The 20609-nt window shown below is 42.7% G+C and overlaps 1 protein-coding gene across 1 annotated transcript in view; it reads right to left on the reverse strand.

Annotated features, from left to right (window-relative positions):
* Positions 1–599: 599 nt before the first annotated feature.
* The window catches only part of SMARCC1 (SWI/SNF related BAF chromatin remodeling complex subunit C1), a gene marked incomplete at its 5' end in the record, with an annotated part of 101025 nt that continues 81015 nt past the window's right edge, over positions 600–20609 (reverse strand). The window contains 2 exons of the mRNA XM_085315922.1: positions 600–815; positions 2470–2646. Of these exons, the coding sequence (XP_085172048.1) occupies positions 730–815; positions 2470–2646 (263 nt within the window). The remainder of the gene's footprint in view (positions 816–2469; positions 2647–20609) is intronic.

Consider the following 20609-nt stretch of genomic DNA (forward strand, 5'->3'; position numbering starts at 1 on the left):
AAAAAAGAAAAAGTAAAAACTGGAGCAAGAAAACTCCTACCATTGAGTGGTTTTATTCCAATTGATTCACTCCTGGCTTCATTCGCACTGGATCAATATTTTCTTTAATAAGTTAGTGAGGCAGCCCCAGGACTCAGCTACTGTCCTTAATGATYAGGTATCTGTAATGAATATAGCTGGCATTCCTGCACCTTCTGTGCTACAGCATGCCCTTATTTTTCTTTTCTGCCCAAATCACTGGTTTGGCATTCAATCGTGATGCTTTGCTCACTTTACCTGGAGAACCTAAAACATTAAATCACAGGTGGAGAGGGCATCTGCTACATCCTAAAAGCTCAGTTAATGCCTCCACCTTAAAAACTTWTTTACCCTCCCCAGGAGAACTCAAAGCTCAAAACACCAAGATGAAAGAAAACCAGAGTYAAGCACACTCTGAAAGGCAAGCAGACCAAAGCATAAAGGACTTCCTGCCAGCAACATGGAGGCATTACTGGCACCTTTGATCAAAGGTTTCCCAAAGGAATGCCAGGTATTGCCAAGCTAAGAGTAGTGGAGGCGGTGAGGGGAGACACTGTGCATGTGCTTGTACTTGTGTATGKATACGCACACATACACGACAGGGGCAGGCCAACCGGAGGCAAAAACCTCCAAAGGGAACAGAAGGTAACTGAGGAATTCATTTTTTGGTCACCACTATGCTGCTGTAGAAGTTCCTTCTTTCTTGACCACTTAAGGAGCTACTGAGGCCGGTGGGGCTCCTGCTGGAGGTGGGGTCACMCCTTCTGCTGGTGGAGGTGGCTGTGCAGGAGGGGGATCTGCAAGAACAACAGAGGAAAACACTGAGCAGAACTGGGAAGGGCTGAAGGTGGTAAAGGAATCCAACACAAGACTGTCCATAACCGCATGGGATACACAGCTRTCCAAGGGGGAAGCAGGAAGGACCGTCACTTGGGTTTCTTCAAGCTAGCCCCCAGAAATCGCCATCACTGTGGCTTCCCTTTCTCTAAGTTCCATGTGATGCTCCACTGCACATTTTTTATGCTTTTCAACCACTAAGCACTGCATGGACTCTGTGAGARAGGAAAAAAACACCTATTTGACATAACAGGAGATGCTCAAGGAGCTCCATAGCTGGCAAAATTCACATCAAGCAACTTTGAGAATTAACATTGCTCCTCTCCCAGTCCTGCGCTCACGCCTTTAGGTTATGGCTCTTGCCCATTTAAAATAGATGTAACAATACACTTTATAAACAGAGCCTGCACTTAAGCTCCAAATAGTATATATAGGTTAAAGCAGAGGCATCTGTAGATGTAGCAAGTAGGAGGAAAGAAACAAGGGATAAAAAAAGGCCAGCTTTCATGTACACAGAGGAGATGTTAATGGAAGATGACCAACCTGTTTAGTAGGGGGTGAAAAAGAGAAATCAAGATAAAGAAAAATAGCAAGCAGAAATACAACCTGACAAGATATTCCCAGTGGTAAAGGTTCAAAAAAGGGAAGGAAAACTAAGGAAAGCTAAAGCACCAGAAGAGCAGAGAGGACRTATGTGAACAAAAACAGCATCAGAAAAGGTATTTTATGCTTATGCTAGTTAACACAGTGAGTCAGTAGTACTCAGCAATTCCCTTTCAGCTGTAGACACGATGGGATAGTTTTTCCCAACTACTTTTTTGCAAGAGGTCTACCAGTGATTATAATTCCTGCCTGTGCAGTGACAGTTACGTAGATTAACATCTTGGGGGCTAAGACCACTGCACTGAAAGAGACCAGCAAGATGGACATATTAAATAAGGAAGTCACCGTTACAGAGCATCTTGCACCAGCCATTCTAGCTTTCCTGCCTTCTGGGTCTGGCCACATAGTGGTGCTCATTCAAGTAGCATCCACACAGCGAGTACAGACTTCAGGTTTTTGGTCTTTTTTTAGGGTGGGGGATAGGGCTAGGATGGGAGGCCTGGCATAAATCAGCTTGATTCTCAGAGGTGTATGTATGCACATCACATAAGGCACATTCCTACATATCTTTTTTTTCTAATTAGGACCTCCTCTTCTTAATTTCACAATGCTATGTTTCTGCTAAGGTACTGCTGAGGCTGAATTATATTCTGATATCAACTATTTGAGGATTTAACTACAGTTAATTCTTGAACCCCTACATGCAYTACTTCAGATTAAGCTGAGAGATGTTTTTGACAATGACCACAGAGCCTTAGAGTCATTATAAATAAAAAAGGGATGTTATTAATAAAATAAAGGACATGAGAATATGTTTGGATGCCTAGAGGGGAGAYAAGCACTTAAAGCTTCAAGCATACCTCTGGTACCAATCTTTGGCTGCCAAGATACACAGATCTTATTGCTAGAGCACATAAAGGGGTTTCGGCTACACTGACTTTTCCAACAAGCCAAGCAACGGAAAAGCCACACTATGTATATTCAAATCCTTAATGCTGGAAATGCACTTACACATGCCATTTGGAGCTGCTAAAGGAACGCGAGGTCCAATTAGGTTTCCCGACATYGGTGACATGCCAGGTGGAGGAGGACCGCTACCAGCTGGATGGATGTTGGCTGACACACTTGGCATCATCCGGCCTGGCATTGGCTGTCCAGGTATTATCGAACCTGGCCCTGGTATCTGACCTGCAAGAGCATTAAAAAGACACAGTAATGAAACACACTTGAAACACAAGTGATCAGAAGGGAGGGAGAGAAAAAAAAAAGAAAGAGAGAGAGTCTAGCTGTTCTCTGAGCAATGAGAAAATTGACAGTTCTGTTACAGAGCCAACTCTGTACAAGCTCCAAATACCACCTGAGTCCACCCCAAAGGAAAAGCCTTTTCATCCCCAATGTCAACACATTCCTYCCAAGAACAACTGCTAGGCACTTATCTCAAGAATACCAGCACAATAAGCAGAGATCACACTCAAAGTCAAAACTCACTTTTGACTGAAGCCTTAGTAAAGGGACCCATGTTAGCAATCTAAATGAAGCTGTGGGAAACAAACTGCCCTGGAAGAACATGGCAAAGTAACAGTGCGCTCGATRGAGAAGACCAGGCACAAAGTCTAATGGATTAATTTAATGGGAGAACTGAAATCATACAGCTAASAATTAGACTACGCAGATATAAGGAACTGTTTGAATTCTGCAATTTTGGACATGTACAAATTGCTGATGATGTTTTAAAACATTATTTGAGGAGATTATTTTGCATAATCCAATTACATTTAGTTTTACAAGAATCTCTGTGTGCAGACGCATACATAAAGGTACAGCATCTTAGTTAGGAAAGCAGCTATTAGGCATGGATTGCAACAGCTTACTTTAGAAAAGCTCCTTCCACCTCAAACCCCAGGCAATTATGTGAAATAAAGTGTGATGACAGAAGCCTCAAACAGAAAAGGGTCTGACAACATATATGAAGAGCGTCWCAGCCATACTGGCAGTTCAAGCCAAGAAAGGGCAAGCTCTGCATTTGGGACCGAGTCAACACTTCAGCGCAAACACTGTTAACTCTTACTTATGCTCAGCTTTTGAGGAGGAGGCTTTCAGTGAGTTTTTATTGACATGTTGCTTTCATTTCTAGAATTTTGAAGACTGCTAGGAACCTGAATTCTGGTGGCAGCCTGGCAGCRTTGCCTGCCCTTCAGGAAATCATGCTGGCTCACAAGCTGCGACCGAGACAGGTAGGTAACAGCTCTTAGCACGCATCCTCTGCCCAGAGGTGAGGCCGTCTGGGCCCTCCAGGCCCAGAAGCCTAAGCAAGTTAGTTCAGCCACAATGGAGATGAGACAAAGCAGCCTGAGATACAGCTTGGACAAAGGGGAAACAGTGGGTTGGTCTAGGTCTTTATGACGGGCAATTACTAACCTAGAAAAATAATTATCTGCACTTAAAAAACAACCTCTGGTTACCAAAACTAATCCCTGCTCTTTGCAACCTGCCATTGCGTGGTCACACTGACGGGATTAGGCACCTGTAGCACCAAGCTGCAAAGCTGCCCAGAAACGCTGCCCACAGCGGAGAGCCTGCATAGACACCCCTGCCTGCAGGCCGTGTCCTGTGCCCTCACAGAGGTGGAGCCCATCAGCCATCCATCCTGAATCCTTCTCCATCACTGTCCTTCTGCAGAGAGAGGGAAAACAGGGGCCTGAAGAACACTCCAGGCATGCAGGATCAACTCCTCACCGTTAGTTATAAGGGGAAAAAATGCCACAAACCCAGGATGAATAGTTTACTCCTCTTTCTCAGCATTTGGTGCCTGGGCCAACTGTGCAAGTGTCGCTCACTCAGCCACCTTCCTCCAGAATACAAATTTTAAGTATATAAAGCACTTGGTTGCTGGTGTCCAGTTTAAAGTACCTGGGACTACAGGCAATAACTTGCTCTTTGAAAAAGACCATCAAGAAAGCCTTGCAGAAGGGCAAGGCAGGTCACAGGTGTCCCTCATCCTGAGCAACAATCCTAGTGCAAAGCAACCCAGCACTCCCAGTATCCTGGCTTTACACAGCCCTACAGCTCCGTGGCAGAAGGGCTGAACCACCTCAGCAGAAATTCACCTGGACCCATGGAAAACTRGACTCTGAGAACATAATCCTAGAGCTCCTAGTCACGCAAATGAAAGACCCAGGGGAAGACTTGATGCTACTGCATCCCGGGAGTAAGACTCGCATATCTGCGAGCAGCAGATATGAAGCCCTACAGAAAGATGAATTTTCTCACAAACATTTACACAGGAAAAGAATTTTGTACATTTATCCCTGGCGCACACAGTTGCTGATCAGTGGCTGCAGGGCACCCCAATGGCATTTCCATCACTCTATATTAAAGAGCAGCAGCAGTTAACCAGAAAAGCTGCATAGATTTGAGCCGCTAAACACCTCCTTTGTGATGGTGAGTAGCTGCTTCAAAGAATCCCGATYTTGGAGCCCTCACGGCTCCAGTCAACAGCTTACAGAAAAGAAAGGTGGGACTCTTCCTAAGAATATATGTAGCATGCTTTCATGGGTAACTCAAGGTCACCAAGGCCAGTACATATCAGTAAGAGCTCTAATGTCTGGTTGTGGTTTCTCCTCTGTTGGCAAGCTGAGCTAGAAGTCCCTCAGAATGGCCCATCCACCTTCCCTCCTCAGGAGCAAGCAGCCAGCAAGAGCACTAAAGCACTACCTGCGTCCAAGAACCACAAAATATTTCAGACTGGAGGAACCTCAGGAGATCTCCTGCCTAACCTCCTGCTCAAAAGCAGAGCTCAAGGCTCTGTGGTGAGACCAAGTTGCTCGGGCCTTTGTCCAGCCAGACTCTGAAAACCCCTGGGAATGTAAACCTTCCCACCTTGGGTAACCTGTTGCACTGTCTGACTGTCCTCATGGCCTCCTCCTACCCAGCTGTGACCTCTCTTGTTCCAGCTTATGGCTCTTATCTCTTGTCCTCCTACTATACATCGCTGAAGAGCCTGGGTCTGTTTTCTTGATGATCTCCTCACAGGTAGCGTGGGGCTGCTGTTTGGTCCCCACAAAGCCTCTCTTCTCCAGGCTGACAAAGCCCAGTTCCCTCAGTCTCCTCTTGAACAAGTGCTCCAGGCTCCTGACCACCTTAGCAGCCCTCTGCTGAACTCGCGCCGGCTGGTCGATGTCCTGCTTGCACTGGGGGCCCAGAACTCTAGATGCAGTCCAAACACCAAGCGCAGGGGGCTAATCACTTCCCGCAATCTCTGCTGGCTGTGCTCCTGCTCACCCAGCCAAAGATACTGCTGGCCTTGGCTGCTGCCAGGGCACGCTGTGGGCTCACACTCAGCCTGCTGCCCATCAGGCCACAGAGCTGCACCCCAGGCCTCCTCCTCCACTGGTGTGCAGGATTAGTCCTTCCCAGGTGGACTTCACATTTGTCCTAGCCGAACTTTGTAATGCTTCTGTCAGCCCATTCCTCCAGCCCGCCTCAATCCGCCTGAACAGCGGCCCTGCCTGCAAGCATATCAACGCTTAATGCTCCAATAGCTGAAGATTCAAGCAGACAGCATGAATTTACTGCCATTGGCAGCTACTCATCTGTTTTGGTCCAGCTCACTCTGAGACAGGGAATGGGCAGAAAGGGCAAGGCAGAACAGGGCAAGCAACACAAGAACACTGTCACGGGAAGCTACAGCCAGGCAGAGCCTGAGACTTAAAGACGTGATAACCCATTAGTATTAGAAGCGAGTCAAGAGCTACAGGATCAGCGTTGTCAGAGATGGGTGGCTGGGTTTGCGAACAGTCCCAGAGTTGCCCATATTCCCAGAGGAGGATAATTCAGCATCAGGCAACATCTGTTACTGAGGGACATTTAGTAACCAGCTCTGCACTAGCAGTCAACTTCTAGAAAACCTCAGCTTCTAGCAGGTGAGTACAGCAGAGAGATAAGCAGCAAACACCTCTTCTCCCTTTTGCAAGGCTGCTTACATGCAGAAACCAAAGTGGTGGCAAATATAAACTCAACTACTCTCCCTCAACCTCTGCTATTCACATGCAGAGATGGGGATCAGCTCTGAAGCACAGTCTGTTTGAGATCATGGCTGCACGTCAGTTGGTCAAGCTCCAAGAGTTGGGATTTTCCTCTGATTTGCATGAGATAGATGTGGGAACTTCTGACATGCCTGGTGATGTGTGGTGGCCTGTGGCACTGAAGTCATAGCACATGAAACAGCAGCTTGAATTTCTTTTACTAAGCTCTAGTGTGAAATATTAAAAAAGGCATGAACTCCCTCCCCACATCACAAGCGATCTAAATCTATGTAGAAGAAAATGAGACTGACTGACCACTTCAGTAACAAGCCTGCTCTCTTCACTTACAGAATGTCCTGGCAACTTCCAACTCAAAGTAGTTACTTTTTAGGAGTAAATTTTATTCCTCTGCTCCATTTATCAGTGCTTCTTCATCTTATACCAAGAAGTCCTCCACAAGTGGCTTAAATCTTCAGTGGCTGCTTCTGCAAATACAGTTTGTCCCCTGGGCCTCAGAAAACAGTAAAGGCTGGTTTTCTTTCACAGGTAAGGAGCGATTTGAGCATTCTCCTCATGGCCCTGATAGGTTCCCCATTCCTGGTAAGTCTGAAAATTTCTGTTTTTCCTAGTGCACTCAAGATAATTTTTTTTTAAACAGGTAAGTGGACTCAGCATAGACACCTACATATACAATTAATTCCCATCAGGATACTTTGGAAGAAGTCCATTCTTTTGTCAAAGTCATTTCAACATGGAGGGAGGGATGAAATCTTGTTATAGGTCTAAGATAAGAAGTACAGAGAAAACAAATATTGTAGCATTTGTTTCCTTTACCACAGAATTAGAAATTATTTCCTGAAGGTTAAAAAAAATAAAAAAAAGAAAAAGAGGTGCTTTTGAAGAGTTTACAACTATACCATGGAACTCACTAATGTGCAGAGCTAGCTCTAGCGGTGGTTATGAATATACAGATATTAAGTGCTAAGCACCGTCAAAAGCTGGATGAGTATAACTATGGAAGGCTTGTTCAATATTTACCCTGTTTCTTACGGTCTTCTCTAAGTATCTGCTTTCTGTGAGGTCAGACAAGGGCCACATGGACCTTTGGGCTCACCCAGTATATACATGCTTGCACAATCTATTTGTGAAAAGTGAAGTTTGCCAGATAACAGAGCAATGGAGCCAGCACACCAAGATTTAACAGCAGAAACCTGTCCAAATCTAGCTTAGCTCACACACACAAGATGAGCACTGGAATCTTTGCTTCCTCCCATGTCCTCATCCTCACGCTTCCACAAACATGGTACTCTCCAAGGGGATAGCACAAGAACAGCAGGTACTTGATGCATCAGGGCAACATTACACTTCAGAACTCTGGCTTGAGCAGATCTTAGTTTTAATGAACATTTATTTAAAACAAAAGAAACAACAAAAAACCCAAACGAAGAGGAAAAATAAAACCAATCATAGCTATAAGCATTCAGAAACACAAGAAGACCAACAGCAGCAGATACAGGGCAACTAAAGCTGGTTGCTAAACCTGTGCTAATGTAAGACTGGAAACAAAGCATAGTCCAAAGATGGAGAGGGCTTTGCAACCAAAGGGCAAGACATCTGCAGGTATGACAGATGTTACTCACTAGCACAGTTAAGAGTTGATGGGGAACAAAGAGATAAAAACTGGAACAGCCGAGAGGAACGTTACCTAGCTCCTGATGATTTAATTCTGACCAAGTTTCAGCAGATCCAGAAAGCTGGCAAGTGACAGATCCCCAGGCTGAGAGCAGCCACTTGACACAAACCTGAAACTCTCCAAGTGTAATTTGGTTCTTTTTTCTAACGTTACAGGCCTGCAAGAAAAAGATCCCATCCAGGCCCCAAGGAAGTGGCCAATACTGAGGAAAACCTCCTCTGAAACACCCAAAGCTGGTTCAGAGTTACTATACACTGAATGGCTTCATGTGAAAGTCTTAAGCTTTAACACTGGTCAAAGATTCCTTCAGTGAAAAGAGACTTAACACAAAGTAACAGAAAGATTATGCGACTGTTTGCTATGTTTATAGCAACCATGGTCACAGTTAAAATTATCGTTAAAAACAAATTAAATCAACTATAATTTGCTTTTTTAAAATTCAAATTATGTGTCATCTCGCCAAATATCATAACACCAGTGGGAAGCACTTTATACTCAACTCACAGAATCTGTAAAATGTTATTCTCCTAATACTTGAAGATTTTAAGTGGCACTGCAGTTTTTCTGAAGCTACCCATAAGCTAAGAAGCTTCTCTATGTTTGAGAACAGGGTTGGATGTCTATTCTTTGACTTTTTGATGTAGTATGCAACAATTTTATCTTAAAATCAGCTTAAGGTACTAGCAGAGGAACAATCCTATCACCTAACAGAGCTCCAAAATGCTGAAGTTGAGCAGTAATCAAGCAATACCCAACAAAACTGGAATTAACCATGGGGAAATCAGTAGTACCACTATGACAAAAATGGAGTGCTATTTCTACAAAGATCATATGCTTTTTCATTTTACAAGAGATACAGCTTCAAGACAGTGGCTGAAGCGTAAAATGTGAAAGTGTGACCTACATAAGGGGGAGAGCTTAAAACCAGCAGATGCAGGAAGAGATAAAGCCAAAAGGTTCAACAAAATGAGATTTAGCAGACTGAAAAAAAAATGCCTTTACATGTTAGATGTTTTTGACATTTTTCTAATGCGTGCTCTGAAGCATTCCACTAGTAACAAACAGAAAGCTGCAAATTCTCGTTAYAATGAAACTTAAGAATTGTTTTTAGAGGATGTCCAAGATGTTTATTTACCTATATTAAATTAGCCTCTACCTCTACTATATCAGCAACTTGGGAGGCAATAGAATGGTACAGCTTAAAGATTTTTGTTTTACTGTAGCAGCCAACAGGGCACAATGCAGAAAACTTGGTGTTGATTCAAATCCTCCTGATCACCTCTCACTATTTTCCATTCAGCCAAAGAGAAGAGTTGCATAAGCAGCGAGTGCCAGGTGAGGGGAGTTCCCCCTTTCGGGCCAGGACTTCAGAAAGGGGAAAAGCAGACTGCACCGCAACGTTCCTCGGATCTCTGCCAGGGATGCATCCTTCTGAAATCTTGTTCTCCTATTCCTGAATTGTTTCAAAATCCGGAGACGGGAACAAGCACGCCACCATTTCAGGGAGCATCTGCTAGCTTCACTGCAGAGCAGCTCTGCAGTATTACAGGATGTGCCCCTTCCCATCCCGACTGGTTTTCAGGAGAGCTGGAAATCTATATAGCTAACCAACCTCCAAACACGTCCTTTCTTTCTGCGTGTCCTCCCCCTACATGCACTGCAGCAGACAATCCCATCGCCAAGAACTGTGAATAATTAACCACAATAACTCATTTAGCATCAAGTCTCGGGAGGGGGGAGGCAGAATTTCCACTTCACTTGCATATTGTATTTCTGTCACTTCCCTCCAGYGTAACTCATTCAGGGCTGAGGGTAAAGGCACGGGCACGCTGGCGCCCGCCACCGCTCCGAACGCCAGGGCGCATCGCGCTTGGCCTCGCGGGGCCCCGGCAGGCAGGACACCGCCGGCGGAGGGCTCACCATTATTTTTCTACGACAAAGCACGTACGATGCAAGGTGCTTTCTCAAGAGGCTGCAAGCTGCTCAGCGTGTTACCAGAAAGGACAACCGTTACGCAGGGCGGCACTGGTAACCTTCAAGTATTAACGCACCTTCAATAATATGTGCTTGTGAGGAGTCTGGAGTTGCTCAAGCTCACTGGAGAAGTTCTGCAGATAAAAAGCCAGTACAGTGCAACTCATGACAATATTATCCAGCAACCTCAGTGGAACTGCTGTTCCCTAGCTAACTCTTCTTTACTGTTCTAGCCCCATAGTGCCTTTTGCATGGCCAGGTTTTCACAGGTGGTAACACAGAGGCCAGMTGCTAATGGAAGAAACTTAAAATCCTCTACCTGTCAAAACTACCAGCATGGCAAGAAGATATATACACAGAAATTCTCCCTTTCCCAACTGTGTTAACAGCCTTCAGCAGTAAAACCACAGTAAAGAAACTGAAGTTAATGCTTATATTCTGTCAAAATGCAATTAACCCAATCACCTTGCCATGGCAGTCARAAATACACAAGATAGCCCCCAATCTGCATTTAATACCGCTTGTGTATTACCACCCTAACACTTCACAAACCCACAATTATGCACGTATTATGACATTAAGGATGAATACCACAAAACCATTCACCACTCATTACTTTGCATTCCTCTCTTTGTGAGGACTCCCTGCAAGTTTCTTGCCAGCAAGTTCATTACCTACCATGGCTAAAAAGAAAGCACTGACAGCTCTTGGAAAACATTTACTGGAAGGAAACAAATTCAAAATCTTCATCTCCAAAAAAGAAAAAAGAAGTCCTAAAATTGCAAATYAGTCCAATAGGAAAGCGTAAATTGAGTATCGGTTCAATTTAAAAACACAAATTTTAAATAATGGGTATGTGCAGCACTTAGTTTCGGCTGTTGCTTTTAAGCATTTACAGAACATTCTTTTGAAAATTTCAACTATCAGAAAGCTATGTAAAACTAATTGTGGCGGGGGGAAATCAAAGTTACTCAGCCAGCTGAAGGGGAAGGTGCACATTCTTACCTCCTACTTCTATTTCTGGGTTGATTCAGAAATGACATTTACTAGCTGAAAATCCCACTTTGAACAGAAAAATTAGGGAGCTCTATTAATACTTATCTCTTGCTCTTCCTCCAAGGATTTCAAAATGTTTCTTGTATTAGGCACCTTAAGTATCACTTGCGTGATGCAATTCTAGTTATCCACAAAATGCTGACAACAGCACATGACAAGAAGTCAGTAACRTGCTTCAACCAGCAGCAAAGCTGGTAACAAAGAAATTGGGAACTTTACTTTCCATTCCCATTACAAGGTTCAGCTTTTCACAGTGAAATCGGCATCCAACTGCATTTTTCTGATTTAAATGTCTTAATTCCAAGAGGAAGGAGAGAGAAGAGTAAGTTCAGTCAAAACAAAATTAAGAGTTGTGGTAGAGTCAAACATGGGAGAAATGAGCTATTAGCAGGACTTATCTGAAATGGGTGCTTGGGCCTGCGAACAGCAACTCACCTTTGGTCATCAAGCTGCCTGGCACCTCATCACATCCATGCACCGAGACACAAAACTAAAGGCAGCCAACGATCTGGACACACAAACCAACTCGAACCACAGACTTACAGCGAGAGAAAAGGCCAAAGATTCTAGAAAGCAGCCTCACTGCCTGCCACTTGTACRTGGTCTGCTTCCAGAGATTTAACTTGAAGGAGAACTCACCAGCAGTTCACCTTTAAGGAAGGGTCTGGCTGACGGGTCTCAATTTCCCATGGTCTCTCCCCTCTCTCACTGAGCCCACCTGTGACAACAGCCAGCCTCTGGACAAGCTTCGGCTCTTCAGCACGTCTCAGAAATCATGCACTCCAGCAGAATCAGGCACACTTGGCCACACTGATGAAAAGCAGCTCACAGCAAACACTAACTCTTGATTGATGGTTCATCAGTGGTTTCCAAAGATTGACATCAAAGCCACCAAACTTTTTTGGGCAAAGCTGCACCATAACTTTTAATTAAGAAATTCGGCCCAACCGCTCTGCCAGAGAACAAATTACTTTCCACAAGCCTGTTTGTTTGTTCTTCTGAATACCACTGAACCCTACTTCAACACTTTCCACCTTTAATTGCCATTAGTTCAAAACAAGCCCATCTAAGCCTTCTCTCTACTCATTATCAAAGCTTGGCAATGCATTTTCCTTACACTTACGTAAGAGCAACTGGTTGGAAAGACGGAGATGGAGCACATTTCAGAATCACTCTAACTGAAACATGAGCAGACTTGACAAACTAGTAAAATCTGAGTTGCGACAGGTCAGGAGCAGGACAGGAACAACCGTAATATAAGCTGGCCTGAAACACGTGCTACTGTCCATGTCCAGGTGCCACTCTGAATGCCTACCCTCAGGTTCAGGATTCTGTCCAACTTGATAGATTTCTCTTTAAAACTACGATAATCTGTTGTCTGGTCAGAATATCTCTGTTCTGATTTTGACTTATCCAGAACTGCCCGTGTTGATCATCTTGTGCTATCATGCAAAGGCAGTAAGAGCAACTGCTGTATTTAACTGTTTCTATTCAGTCACTTCATATTCTCAGCGAGATAATACTGACATGAGAACCCTGCACATCCTTTCTGGAAAGGTATTTTAGAAGTGGTGTATAAAAAAACAGAAAAGACATTTGGCTTTAGCTGAAACATTTGAGTGTAGAAGCAGTATCATCCTATCCATCCATTCCTCCTACAGATAAGGCATTCAGGAGCTAAGTGACAGGTGTACTGTGAATCCTCACCCTCTCAAAAGCAGAATAGGCAACTATTTCTCTTGACAAAGAAAAAGTAAAATCATTTAGGGTCACTTTCATACTTCAATTCAATGCACTAGGGATGAATCTGGAGAGAAAGGCACAAGACTTTCTCTCCTCAAGTTAAACTGGACTAGGATTCAGCAGGAGAGATGTCACACCATCCCGGCAGCTGCTGTAACCAGGATGCACAGGGGCTAACCCCCAAAATCAGCATTCCTAAGGCACAGTCAGCAGCAACAACCCTCTGCAGCTGGCTCTTCTGCCAAGCAACTGGAGGCATCTGCCTAGGTCCTGTTCAGGCTGGAGCTTTACACAGGCAAGGGGAGAAAACACTCTGCATTCTAGCCTGGGTTTTACCAGCTACCCTCTGAACACAGAAAAGTTGTAAGCAGGTACTTTTTCTTCCTTTCAGATCTTTTCATTATTTTGTTTCCTACTATCTCTTCAGTCTTCATCAATCACTTCAGACGTTCCACCATTCCACTTAGCATCTTGTTCATGGTCTACTGAATCAACTGTTATGCTTTCAGTCACTATTAAGATCAGAAAACTAGGTAAGGTCCAGAGGTAAAGTGATGMAGCTGAATATGAAACTACAAATGGCTAATTCCATCTACAGCTTTCTCTCAGGGCCTTGCTGCTTCACTTCTGTGCATGGCTGTATTTTGAAAACTTGACCAGTGGTGGTTCTCAGTTACTGCTAAAGTGTTCCAAGATTTTTCTCTAATGCAAACTGAATGGGTCACATCTTCTGTAGARCTCTGTTAGATGGACCAGCAAGCAGTGAGTCCTCTATCAAACTCCAATAGTTTCTTTATACTTGAATGAATATTTACTCTTCTCAGTTACCACTGAAGTGCCCTGATCTTGGTCACTTTAGGGAATGCAGGTTGTATTACTGAACAGACACAGAGAACCAAGGTAAGGAAACTGTTCATTCTTCTTATGAAAGCAGGTCAAAATCCACCCTAGTAAAAGCAGTGTATTAACAGTCCTTAAGCTTGAGGTTCATCTATAGGACTACCGGCAGCAAAACCCAGCCTACAAAATTCTTCTACAAGTACATGTTGGCACCCTCTAGCAGGGATTACCTCTGCTAGCTATGCAAATCCTCCAATTTCTGGCACCTCTGCCAAAATTGCCAAAGACTGGTGTGCATGTATGCATTGATGCAACTGATGGCATAGATGAGTAGYCCATCATATTAAGCTCACTGGTTTGTTTCAAAGGACCACAAATCAGCAACTCAGTAGCAAAAGCTGCTACTGATCTGTGTAAGAGTGGGTGACTCTTAAAAGGATTTATTATTAATTCAAGACTTACAAACCCAATAAATACATTGCAGTTTGTCTAGGAATGTGCAGGTAAGGAAAGATCCATACAACATGATGCTGGGAAAAGAATGTACCACCAAAGTCTCCATCAAGGCAGCAGAGTCCTGGTTAACGACCAAATGACTCATGCAGGCAAGGCAAAGACAGTAACTGAGAGGCATCTGGCAATAATGTCAACAGAACCCTAAAAATCACAGAACCAATCAACAAGGTAGCTGTTGCTTTTTTTTTTTTTTTTTTAAGAACAATAAATTGGTTTCTTTGCATATGTATAACAGCTCTTCTGTCATAAAAATAACTGATCCAATCAAATAACCCATGTTACAGAGCACATAAATGACTGCTAGAACCACCCATTTTCTAATCTTGGAACTAATGACTGGTTGTGGAATTTAGGCAGGCTGCTTAGAAACATACAACTGGAGGTAAGTAGCATTTCTTCCTACAGCAAATAATTACTTCACAAATCCCTTGTTTATCAAACTTCAAATTCCATCACTTGCAACTCCTTTTTGTATTGCCTAGGTTCAAGGCTTCTCTAGAAGCACATTCTCCAATAGCTCAGTTTGCCTCCACTGTTGCTCTATGCTATTCCATCTTACCTTAAATACCTCACTCTGGAGGATTTGTTGGGATTTGTTCATAGAAAACAGTTGTATGCACTCTACATTCATTTGTAAGGCTAGTCAATTCAAGCTCCACTCAAAAACCACMCTATGGCCCTGCAAATTTGTTTTGAATACTGTAATCAAACATGCACACCATAGTTCCATGTGTCTCATCTGTACCTTGTACAATGACATTAACACCCTTAATCACTTATCTTCTTCAATTCACTCACCTGATCCAATCTAGAATTGCACTGGTCTTTCAGTCACATCACATATATGATTGAGTCATCCCATGATCAAGTAACACAATTCTTACTCATCCTTTTTTCCAACTGATGAGTCAAACTACAGCTGATGGGACTCTTCCATTCCAATGCATGTTCTTTGACTTGGAAATCATATACTTCATCCCATTTCTATCATTCTAATTCTTACAATACCCTTCCTCTTTCCTACTTGGATCTGCTACTGATGATGACTTCCAGCTTTGACTAACCAAATTGTATCAGTACAGAACTGTTTTTGGTGACAGTCACTAATGAAGATAAGGTCAGTCTCAAAAACAGTCCCTGAGGTACATAACCTTTCAGATTGAAATGGTCCTCCTATTCAAAAATGTCTTAGTTTCCTCTGGAAACTCTTGCTGTCCATGGATTTATGTTTTCATTAAAAAAAAAGAAATGAAAATAGAGCACCYTTTAGGAATACCTCAAACTTAGTTATTCTGTTTGACTTGTAAAACCACGTGTTGTCCGCAGTTCAATCTGAGATCACTCCAATTAGGAAAGTGACTCATATCCTGTGAAATACTCCAAGGAAATAAGCACACAGGACCTAATGGTTTGTTCCCATATTTGAATTTATTTCTCTTAAGTCCAAGAAACTGGGTTACAGAATTCCTTTCTGGCTGTGGTAAAGTCTCATCTGAAACATCTGTAGGAGACATTAGCTAGAGATGATCCACTATGAAGAAGTTTTAGCATGTAACTGGCTGCAAGAGTCATCTGATTCTCAGATAACTCACTAATATGAAATACTAAAGCCTTATCCCCACAGGTGGGAAAAAAAAATGCACCTCTCTAAAAGCAAGCACCAGTATTTTATTTAGATGAGAAGTCCTCCATCACAGGCAAAGAGATAGGATCCAAATCTTAAGACTGAGCTACTCAATCTAATAGTGGCCAGTTTAGCAAACAGGCAAAGTACATCACGCAGGCCCTCAGCTTATCTTGATGCGTACTAGCAAYTGTGGGCCAAGTTCCCTAAGAGCACTAAAAAAAAATGCCCTCATCCACTTGGATTCTGGTCACATATTTAGTGACTGCTCTGAAAATAAGCAGGGGAACATAGAGAGCAGCTTAGCTTCAAAATAGGAAGTATGAAGAGCCCCAGCTTCTCCCATTTGGTAAAGCACCGGCATGCCAAAGGATACCAAGCAGCACTGGCTGCATGCAAATGTCTGGGAAAAAAAAAAAAAAGCTGGAAAACAGCATTACTGGTAAAGTAAAATAGAGATTAGAGACTCTTCTGGGGGGAAGAGGTATCTTCCCAAAGAGTACCTGTTATGGAGGACAACCATTCTCACTACCCTGTGCTAGCAATAATACAGATACTTTCAAGTCAAACTGCAGAAATTTGGAAAACAGAAAGGTATTACTGTATCTGGAGAGTTTCCCAGATAGAAGAGTTACTCTGCAATGCCACCACAGAACCTTAAGGAACAAATGTATCAAAGTTCTCAGCATTAAGTCTTGTCTGAAAAGTCAGCAAAGATCCAAATGGGTGAATGCTAGCTACCAAAAGTCTCTAAGACTGGGGGGGTGAGAGGAGAGTGCAGGATACAAGGTGAGTGGTATTTATCACAGATTTAACATGACCACTATGATGTGACAGTGAGGGAGGTTTTAAAAATATATATAACCTACAGTGTGCATGTGCATATGAAAGGCAATTGCAGGCTGCTTCGGCATTCCAGGAAGATTCCTGGCGATCGTAGCTTCGTGCCTGTCAAGTGCTCTGTCTCGTTGCGAGAGATTGAAGCTGCCACAATGTACTTATTTGTGAGGGAAAGAGAGGTCAAACAGTGAGCAACTTAATCTGCTGAGACAGAAAGTCAGGTCAAGTTGAGAGTCACTGTCGCCAGGGACTGAAGACTCCCTAAGTCACTGCATGCGCACACCTAGGATGGGCTCAGAGTTTCAGCTCTGAACACTGCAGAGGGAAAGCAAACTTGTCCCCATCCCCTTCCTACCCTCTAATTAAATAACATCCTCTACTGCCCACAGTCAGCTCACTTTGAAGCTGAGGAGCTTTTGCTACTGAAATTGAGGATTTCCAGGGTTTTCTAACAAAGTTAGGGACTGCCACCGAAGAGTGAGGAAAACAGACTTACTGCTTTCTGGGAAAGATCAGCCAAAAACATGGTAGATCAAGGCTTTTGCCTTTGAATTCTCAGTCTCCTAAAACACCTCTGAAGTCTCTCTTTCAGAAAAACATCCAGCCCAAGGAACATCAGACTAAGTAAGAGGCAAGATGCACCCACTGCAGCCTCTGCATGAGGGGAGGCAGCCCCAGACGCTACCTGGTGAGCCAGAGCTGGAAGTGCTGCTCCTTGTCCATCTGACTGCCATGCTCTAATGGCAGGGAGTATAAGCAGTGGAAGTTGATCTATTGACTAATTTTAATCCAATTTGAAAGGGACGTACTGGCTAATTAACATGGTACCACACTCCATGTAATACACTCTGCAAGGGATCAGAGGGATACAGACAGCCTGGGTGGTTGTGGTGGGGCAGAGGTAATAAGGTATTACATGAACAGAGGATGTGAGTATGTGAGAAATCAACCCTTATTAGTCCCCTAGTGCATACAGCAATGCATTTAATCTCGTTACATTTTCAGCCTCAATAGCAGCTTGTAACTAAGAGCCGGTCTAATGATATGCAATATGGTATTTTCCCCTTTAATCTGTTTTGAATATGCCATTTCTCCATTTCACATTTCTTCATTCTACTGCTAGGGGACAGAACTGAGTTGTTAATACAGTACACAATACACAAATCAAGCTGCAATATCATTATTCTGAGTCACAAAACAAAATATACTTGAAAACATTCCCTACACCAGTTATTTTTCTACACTTTCAACATTAACTTTTGGACCAGAAGTGTGCAACAGACCCAGGAGCTCACTGCCCCTGATCCTTTGAAAAAGTTAGTTTGAGCTTCTGAACCACAAGACAACTCTTATTTTCTCCTCCGATGGGCATTACTTTGCGTCTGTTGATCGAATTATGCTTTATTACTGTGAAGATTCACACAGTGAGATTAGATGCCTGACATTTTCACAGTCATCTGCAAATCCTGCTAGTTCACTATGCGCTTCTGCTCTTTTCCAAATATTATGCATTCAACATGGATCTTTTACAAACTGCCCTTCCCTCAGGCTTTCATGGAGACAAAATTTCAATCTACTGAATGCTTTGGGTTGCCCTGTCTGCTTCTGATCGTGATATCCAAACTTCTCAGCTTCTTCAGCAGCAACTTATATGGGACCTTCCAAAACATTTTCAACTAATAACCAATTAGGTCATTTTATAGACATGTTTTTGGTCAAGTAGCTGAATACTGATTAAAAAAAAAAGTGTCTGTTGCTGTAACAGCTAGCCAATCACRGTCATTACAATCCAAGTGGTGCTATTCTACTTTAAGTTACCTTTTTAATTACATTTAGCAGGTGTAACAAAGCCTTTAAATACAATTCCTGTAAATATCTTCACAGGAAAAGAACAGCATTTGCTAGTCACAAACCTTTCTAACAGTTAAATGGTTTTAAGGTGAGCCTGCAAATATTGTTAGCAACTTTGTTACCTAACAGTAGGGCTGGTAGCTTTCCCCTGAAACATAAGTAGTTATTTTGAATAAATGGCAGAAATATTTTTTATTCCTAGGGGATGTTGTTCTTCTGAAGGTGAGACATCGTTACATGGCCACCTAATGTCTGGACAAGTCCCCAAGCAATCTGATCRAACTGGACTCGGTCTGAGCCAGAGGCTGGACTAGAGACTTTCAGAGGTCCCTTCTAACCAACGCAGTTCTCACATTCTCATTTGGCATCAAGCACAACTAAAGGGTAGAGCCAGACAGGGAAGTCCAGAATAGGGCAGAGGGGCATACTAGGATTAGGTCTGCCAAAGAGAATTGCTAAAGGCGCTTCCTGCTTCTTGTTCTTGTCCTTTCACTTAAGCTTTTCATTACAACATTAATTTCTCCAGTGCTTAACACAACTAAGCAAGTGATTGCTGTTGCAGGAACAGAGGTTACTCAGACAACTAAAAGTCTAAGGAAATAAAAACAAGCTAAAAATCTGTTTTGAAAATGACACTGTCAGGAATCTGCTTTCTACTTTAGAGCCCAGTGACAGTTTATATTTACCCAGAATGTATGACTTACTGAATGGCAGATTATTTTGCTCTAACATCTTTTTTGATGATTTTTAAGAAATACTTCTCAACATTAAAAAAAACAACTGTCAGATGAAGACAATCTCCCTAGCATTTTAGCAATAAAGACTAATACAAACAAGTCTTTCAGTTTCTTACTGTTATCTCCCTTTGGGTGATCCTTTAAAACAAACGGGATCAGACAATTTCTCAAGAATTTTCTCCTTTTAAAGAGTTTCTACTTCTCCACTTTTCCTCTTTTCCCTTCTCCTCCCCTTCCTTTCACTTATTCTTGCAGCAGAATTGATGATTATTTCTTTTTTTCTACTTTATTGTTTGTTGTAGTTTCTTTGCTTTTCTGGATTCACCAACATCTGATTCTGTATGTTTGAAAGATTTCATTTTGGGTCAAATAACTTTTTCATCTTTAGATTGAAATAACCTGAATACAAGTGTCACTCKTAGAAAGTTCTTATTTTGGGCAATTACTATGGCACAACTCTGTTTTGCAAGAATAGCTCAGAGGGAATCAGATTTTAACAACACACAAAGCTGTAAATGTTTCTTGGTCTCCAGTCGTGGGCTGCRATCTCCAACAGAACCAGCTCCTTTTAGGGGCTGGGGAGAAGCTCACCRCTTGAGAAATGATTTTGGTTCAGCTTCAAAGTTACCTACACCACTAATATGACAGTTCATCTGATGAAGAAACCACTGATTTTTAACTGCAATGAAAGACTACTGGAGTACAGAAACTACCTAGATTTATCATTCCATTACTCCTCTATCTTCCCTGTATCAGTAGCTTTAGTTTGATGTTATTTTGGAGTCTTATTTCCTCCTTTCCTTGTTTGCTCCACTATCAAATCCCACTAATTTCACTCAAATATTAAAGAAATATTAAGTAGTCTATGAGTATTTAGCATTTACTGATCCTCCCTTAGTCTTCACCTGAATTTGGTTCACCTCTCTTGCTATTCCAATCGTAAGCCTGAAAACACTGCTTTAGTAGTGAATCAGAGCCTCAGACACACAACCAAGCCTGAAAAGGATTCAGAGAAACAAAAAACACACAAGCCTTCTGTTCTTCTTGCTTATGTCCACTTAGGTGATTTACTTTCCTGGAGATGATTTTTTTTTTYCTTATCCTTTTTCCTTGTTTGGCTAGAAATTCCTTTCATCTGAAAGAAAGTAGGAATAAATACAGGTCTGCTGAAGACCCTCATCTCTCTCTCTYCCTGCTCATTTCTTAGCTACTGGCTTGCAGAAATAGTGGGGAACCCCACCCCTCTGCTGCTT

Source organism: Rhea americana, unplaced genomic scaffold (genome assembly GCF_003343005.1).
Source record: "Rhea americana isolate MKP2758 unplaced genomic scaffold, rheAme1 scaffold_443, whole genome shotgun sequence".
In the NCBI taxonomy this organism is placed as follows: Eukaryota; Metazoa; Chordata; class Aves; order Rheiformes; family Rheidae; genus Rhea; species Rhea americana.